Source organism: Lipotes vexillifer, unplaced genomic scaffold, assembly GCF_000442215.2.
Source record: "Lipotes vexillifer unplaced genomic scaffold, Lipotes_vexillifer_v1.1 scaffold1285, whole genome shotgun sequence".
Taxonomy (NCBI): Eukaryota; Metazoa; Chordata; class Mammalia; order Artiodactyla; family Lipotidae; genus Lipotes; species Lipotes vexillifer.
In genome coordinates, this window is record NW_006796211.1 from 1,232,521 (window position 1) to 1,239,530 (window position 7,010).

A 7,010-nucleotide genomic window follows, 5' to 3' on the forward strand; every position below is an offset into this window, starting at 1 on the left:
ACTAAAAAAAAAAAAAAAAATCAGTCTTCTCCCTTTAGCTGCAGCCTCGTCCAAACACTGATCTGCTTTCCTCGTCCAAACACTGATCTGCTTTATATAACTTATGATTTTGCTTTTCTAGAATTTCATGTACATGGAATTATAGAAAATAGTCTCTTGTGTCTGTCTTCTTTCACATAGTGTAATGCTTTTGAGGTATATCTTATGGCGTGTATCAGTAGGTTTTTTTCCCTTTTTATTGCTGAGTAGTATTCCATCACTATATGCACATACCACAGTTTATTTATCCATTTACCCATTGGAGCACATCTGCATTGTTTCCAGTATGGGCTATTAGGAATGAAGCTGCTATGGACATTTGAGTTCAAGTATTTGCGCATATTTGTATTTTCATTTCTCTTGGATAAATACATAGGAGTGGAATCACTGAATTGTATGGGAAGTGTACGTCTAACTTTATATATAAGAAACTTCCAAACTGTTTCTAAAGTATTTGTACCATTTTGCATTCCCACTAGCAATGTATGAGAGTTCCAGCTGTTTCTCACCCTTTGCCAGTCCTTGGTATATTGGGTCCTTTTAATTTTAACATTTAGTGGGCTTGTAGAGGAATCTCATTGTGGTTTTTTTTTTTTCTTGCGTTATGCGGGCCTCTCACTGTTGTGGCCTCTCCCATTTGCGGAGCACAGGCTCCGGACGCGCAGGCTCAGTGGCCATGGCTCACGGGCCCAGCCGCTCCGCGGCATGTGGGATCCTCCCGAAACGGGGCACGAACCCGCGTCTCCTGCATCGGCAGGCGGACTCTCAAGCACTGCGCCACCAGGGAAGCCCTCATTGTGGTTTTAATTTATATTTTGCTGATAACTAATGATGTTGAAATTTTTTATGTGCTTATTTGCCATCTATATGTCTTATTTTATGAAGCATCTATTCAGTATTTTACCACCATTTCCCCCCTTTTAAAATCAGGTGTTTGTCTTATTTTGAGAGTTATATATCTGGATTCAACTCCATTATCAGATAGATTTTATAGGTAATTTATCCTATAAATTCATGGTCATGGCTTACATTTTCATATTTTTAACAGTGGTTTTTGAATATTAAAATTTTTTAATTTGACGAAGTCCAGTTTATCATTTTTTCTTTTCTGATTCTGTGACTCATAGGGACCCCTCTACATAGCTCTGCAGCTCTCTTTCTGTTCAGCTTTGCCTCTCCAGTACTCTGAGCTATAAATTCTAGCTACCTTGCCCTCCCTGAATTCTGCTCTCCTTTTTCTCAGCTCAGGGAGGCACTCCCCATCCCCAGCTCTGTTTCAGTTCCTTCTCCATGTGCTACAGCCTGGAAGCTGCCACCAGACAAATAGCTGTTGTAGTCTTAGGTCTCACCTTGGATTTTGTCCTGTCAGGGATTACCACAGTTCTGAGCTGCCTTAACTGCTGTTAATGATGCATTTAAAAACTAGTAGTCTGACAATAAATCTCTTTGGAAAGCAGTTTGGCAATGTCTTTGAAGGTTTAAATAGTTTACAGGTTAAGAAAGATAGGCTTTAAAGATGGTTCACCAGAGATGGAGTTTGAGGCGGTAAGACTAGTGTTTAAGGGAACAGACTTGTAGTGAGTAGTAAATAAGCCAGAGATCTAATGCACAGTATTATAAATATAGACAGTAATGTTGTACTATAATTATGTAATGTGATATTGCTATAGCAATCATACTCCAATATAGTATACATGTATCAAAGGTAACATGCTGTACACTTTAAATTTACACAATGTTACATGTCAAATTTATTCAGTAAAAAAAATCTTTTTAAATGTAAAGTTAGTTCAGATCCCACAACTGTAAAATATTTATGGCCCTGGGAACCTGATTACCTGAAAGGCTAGAGAAATTATCCGACAAGAAAGAATATCACTCATTTTTCACTTGAAACAGGAGTATCAGGCTCTTGGATGGTGTGCTGAATATGATGTAGTCTCACCAAGGAGAATCAAGTCTATTGTCTTAGCTGTGAAGACAATGCATTGTTAAAACAGAAGGTCATGTTTCTGTGTTCTAGTTATTTACCATGTGAGCAAATAAAATTTAACAAGGGGAAGCTATTAGAAATAGCTGGATGCTTGACATATTTTATGACATTTTTGACATTTGTTCAGTTTTAGTAACTCATTGTAGAAGAGGAAACAGTTTTTCTCCATTGGTAAAGGCAAGGAATATTTTCCCATAGCCTGTTTGAATTCCTTGGCATTTAATAGTCTAGTTTCCTATTGAGTAGACCACTATGTGAATTTTTATGCCATTTGTCCCTAGGATAAACCCCAATCAAGGGATTTCTCTTTTCCCTTTGAGAACCTGGCACATGAGTTTTGTGCCAAAGGATCAATTAAAGCAGCAATTTTTGTACCCAGTTTTTCTAACGGGAGCACTTTGCCTCCTTCTTTTGAGGTTAAGTTGAGTGTTTTCCTGGGAGCAATCTATTTTTTTTTCTTTTTCTTTTTTTTTTTTGTTGCGGTACGCGAGCCTCTCACTGTTGCGGCCTCTCCCGTTGCGGGGCACAGGCTCCGGAGGCGCAGGCTCAGCGTCCATGGCTCACGGGCCTAGCCGCTCGGCGGCATGTGGAATCTTCCCAGACCGGGGCACAAACCCGTGTCCCCTGCATCAGCAGGCGGACTCTCAACCACTGCGCCACCAGGGAAGCCTGGGGCAATCTATTTTGAATCACATTTTCCCTCTTACAATAGAAGGGTTACCAGCTGCACTTCCTTGCAACAGGGGTGGAATAGACATGAGGTGTATAGAGTGAAATGGGTTGATTTTCTTTCATCCTTTTTTCCCCTTAATATTTGCTTTTGCTTTGGCTTCCCTGAAGACACAATAATTCTGGGCATGCATATGTGTATGTATGTCCCTGCAGCATTTTAAAGCACGTAAATGAGAAGACCTTGTTGTATAAGCCCAAACAAATACAGACGTAATTGACTACTAAACCTTCTCTTTCCTAATGTTTGCACAGGAGTCTCCCCAGGACAGTGCTATCACTCGTGATATTAACCGGACATTCCCAGCGCATGACTACTTTAAGGACACAGGAGGAGATGGACAAGATTCCTTATATAAAATATGCAAGGTATTTCATATGAAAAAAAAAAGACTCAGTTTTTTTTTTTTTTTAATTTTTGGCTGCGTTGGGTCTTTGTTGCTGTGCATGGGCTTTCTCTAGTTGAGGTGAGAGGGAGCCACTCTTTGCTGCAGTATGTGGGCTTCTCATTGCCATGCCTTCTCCACAGTGAGAGAGCACGGGCTCTAGGCGCGCGGGCTTCAAGTAGTTGAGGCACACATGCTCAGTAGTTGTGGCTCGCGGGTTCTAGAGTGCAGGCTCAGTAGTTGTGACGCACGGGCTTAGTTGCTCTGTGGCATGTGGGATCCTCCCGGACGAGGGCTCGAACCCATGTCCCCTGCAGTGGCAGGCAGATTCTTAAGCACTGAGCCACGAGAGAAGTCCAAGACTCAGTTTTAAATGGTGATTCTGGTTCTTTGAAATTATGCAAAGGATAACTATAAAATGTGATTTATATTTGATGTTCAAGAATGCAAAAAAATGAGAGAAAAGTCTTTGTAAAATCAACAGTAACAACACAATTTTAGATTCATAATGAACAGGATATAATTAAAAATAAAATGGTAGGATTTCTTTTACCCTTTTAATCTAGCTCTCCCTCACCTTCCTGCAAAATGTCCCAGAAAGAAACCCTGTGCTCACTGACTCTCATCCTTACTTCTGACCCCACTGCACTCTTGTTTCTCTCTCATGATGATCTTCATTGCAGCTTTCTCTGCTCCTGACTTCTCACCCTCCTGGTTAAGCTCTCACTTCTCTAACTACTTCGCTCATTCTCATGATTTTTCTCTCTCTCTGCCTGCTCCTAAAACAGAGGCCTTCCCCTAGGTGCTCAGTCACTGGTTCCTGTAGCTCTACACTGTCTCCATGGGTGACCCTTTCCACTCCCACAGCTTCAGCTATCACCACTGCACAGATGTTCCCAAATCTACATTAACTCAAGGCCTAAATTTCCAGCTGATCGTTGGTCTCCATGTAAAAGTCTGTCAAGTACATCAGACAAAACAGGTCTAAAACTGGGTTCATTAAAAAAAAAAAAACACTTTATTATGAAAAATTTCAAACATACATAAAAGTTGAATAGTGTAAATGAATTTGTATATATCCCTGTCCAGATTCAATATTTATCAGTATATTGCCACAGTTTCTTCATCTATCCTTTAAAAAAAATTTTCCTGAAATACTTTAAAGCAAACCTCAGACATCATAATCCTAAACTCTTCACTGTACATCTCTAAAAATAAGATCATTATCCACCTGTATCATCCATCATTATCCATCAGTACCATCCAATAGCCACTCCATATTCAGATTTCCCTAAATGTCTTTATACATTTAGTTAGAATCAGGATCCAGCAATATTCATACTGTGGTTAGTTGTTATATCTCTTTTAATTAAAAACAGTCCTCCTTTTTTTCCCCATGCCATTTTCTTGCTGAAGATACAATCATTTCTCTGTTATTTTCTAGTTCCTTCCTTTGGCCACGTTCAGTTTGATATGATTGATGTCTCTTTAAGCCATACTTCCCTTACTATTCACTGCCCTGGTATAGGCCACTATGATATGTTGCTGGCACTTTTTTTTACAAAAGCCGCCTTGCATTAGTCTCCCTGCCTTTGGGTTCTGGCCTATTTATTATTTTCTCTGTGTTGACCCTAGAATTGGATCATTTTAGTGGTCTCCACTAGACCCACTAAAACCTTTAGTGCTTTCTCTAACCCACAGAATGAAATAAAAATTCCTTAGTTCATTTCCTGGTCCTAGATTCATTAGCTTAGTATTAAAGGCATTTTATAATATATCCAGGCTTACTCCCTAAATATTTTATGCTTCAGTCACATTGAACTTCTCACTGTACTCTGGTTGATTTACTTGTCAAACTTCCCAACTGAACTGTGAAGTTCTCAAGGGCAAGAATCATTTCTTACATATGTTAGCATCTACAGCACTTGCACAGTGCACGCCATATTATAGAAGGTGCTCATTAAATGTTGATGAATTAATGAGATGCCTTTTCTTCCCCATATTTCATTACAGCCCTCATGAACCTTATATTTCAAACATTTCCCGAATGTATTATGTACATGAAAGTACTTTCAAACTTTCGGGAAATGTTTGAAATATAAAGCATTCCTTCTAGCTTTTCTATGAACCTGAAAAATGCTCCCCTCATTCTCTACCTATAGAAATTCAATACATTTTTATCTTAGTACATAATTGATTAAGCCATGTGCTGAGCACTTTACTTGAGAGGACTGAGAATAATTCATCAGCTCTATTATATAAATACTGTGATTATTCTCATCTTACAAATAAGGAATGTAAGCATTGGGCCTAAGAGCCAGACCGAGACATTAGCAATTGTGAGATTTCAGCCCAACTCTATCTAACTGTGAGGCCTCTATTCTTTTTTGACTAATCGACTGTCGATTGGTACCTTCATCAGTTTTGCAAACTGCATTCCACAGAGCTGTGTTGGCATATATTACTACTAGTTTTTAACAGTCTTAACAAAATGGGTATTAACTTGTTAATTTTTACTGACTTGATAGGTGGAAAGTGGTCTCATTAAATTACAAAATATCATTTCTAAATCCCTCTGTGCTGCTTGTCTTTGGAAAAGCATATGTGTTTCTCGTTCTGTAGCCCTCTCATCAGATAAGCTTTGACAAAATGGGGGATATAATGAGATTATATTGAATTCTACCTGAATTTATGAAAGCATGGTTATATATAAAAACATAAACAGTGATTGGTGAGTGCCTGCTATGTAAAACATATATATGTATATATTTTAAAAGCTATAGTTTCACCAAAAGCTAATGATAAAATCCCATATGTATATTAACTTGTCATCTAATAAACGTTGGCATCACATTTTGCTAAGTGATCTGAAATTTAAATATACCCATTTCTAAGTTGCTTTCTTGGGACACAGAAGAACCTTGGGGGAAAAAATGGAGAATAAAGAGAGTTTCATCAGAAATAAATTTATCAAACAGGGAATAGCATCCTGAATCTATCGGAATTTCCCTTTCCCCCCACAACTTACATGAGAACTATAAATATTAACCATAAGAACAAGACTCTGAAGAAAAACTACAGAACCAAAGAGTAACCCACAGGACTGTTTGATGTCAATATTCTGTTAATGATAACGTTCAGAAGAGATGAGTTGTAATCATCTGCTGCCAAGGAAAATACAAATGAAAATTCCAAAGAACCCACAAATGGTTTCAGAGTAATCCCTCTTATCAGAAAAGTTATCACTGGCATTGTGGAAAGGATTGTATTTTGGCATCTTTGCCAAAAGATTTTTTTTCCCAGAGAGAAAAATGAATAGCAATAACAGTGTTTAGTGAGTGCCTGCTTTATGTGTTGAGGTGCTGGCTAGGTTGAATAGGACATCACCCCAGCCTCTAAGAAGTTCACAGTCTAGTAGAGAAGATGGACATTTAAAATTCAGTGTGGTAAGTGCTATAATAACCATACATTTGTAACAAGTACCATAAAAGTACCGAGGAGAGAGAGAATCCTGGGGGAATGGAATAGGTTTGGAGCCTCAGTGAAGAACACATTTTTCAGACAGAGAAGAGGGAAAAGCATGAGCAAAGACAGGCAGAATGACAACTTGTTTTTAATGCTAAAATGGTTTTTGCTTAACCTTACCACTCCTTGGCTACAGGAAGTGGCGTGGTGACAGCGTTATTTATAATAAAGAAAAATTGGAATTGAAGAGAAATGTTTGCATCATTCACTGCCCATCAGAATGCCACAGTGGAGTGTGGGTAGCATCTTCGAGATTCCCGTGTTCAAGTTCCTATAAGGCAACTATGACTCGAGTGACTACATTCATTTACACCTCGTGTGTTTCCCCCCCCCCCCCC

The 7,010-nt window shown here is 38.8% G+C and overlaps 1 protein-coding gene and 1 pseudogene across 2 annotated transcripts in view; one reads left to right on the forward strand and one right to left on the reverse strand.

Annotated features, from left to right (window-relative positions):
• LOC103073464 (COP9 signalosome complex subunit 2 pseudogene) overlaps positions 1-949 on the reverse strand; it is a 4,365-nt pseudogene extending 3,416 nt beyond the window's left edge.
• RABGAP1 (RAB GTPase activating protein 1) overlaps positions 1-7,010 on the forward strand; it is a 160,785-nt gene that overhangs the window by 119,815 nt on the left and 33,960 nt on the right. For both annotated transcript variants that reach the window (XM_007468374.1, XM_007468375.1), the window contains one exon: positions 3,017-3,130. In XM_007468374.1, coding sequence (XP_007468436.1) covers positions 3,017-3,130 — 114 coding nt within the window. The remainder of the gene's footprint in view (positions 1-3,016; positions 3,131-7,010) is intronic.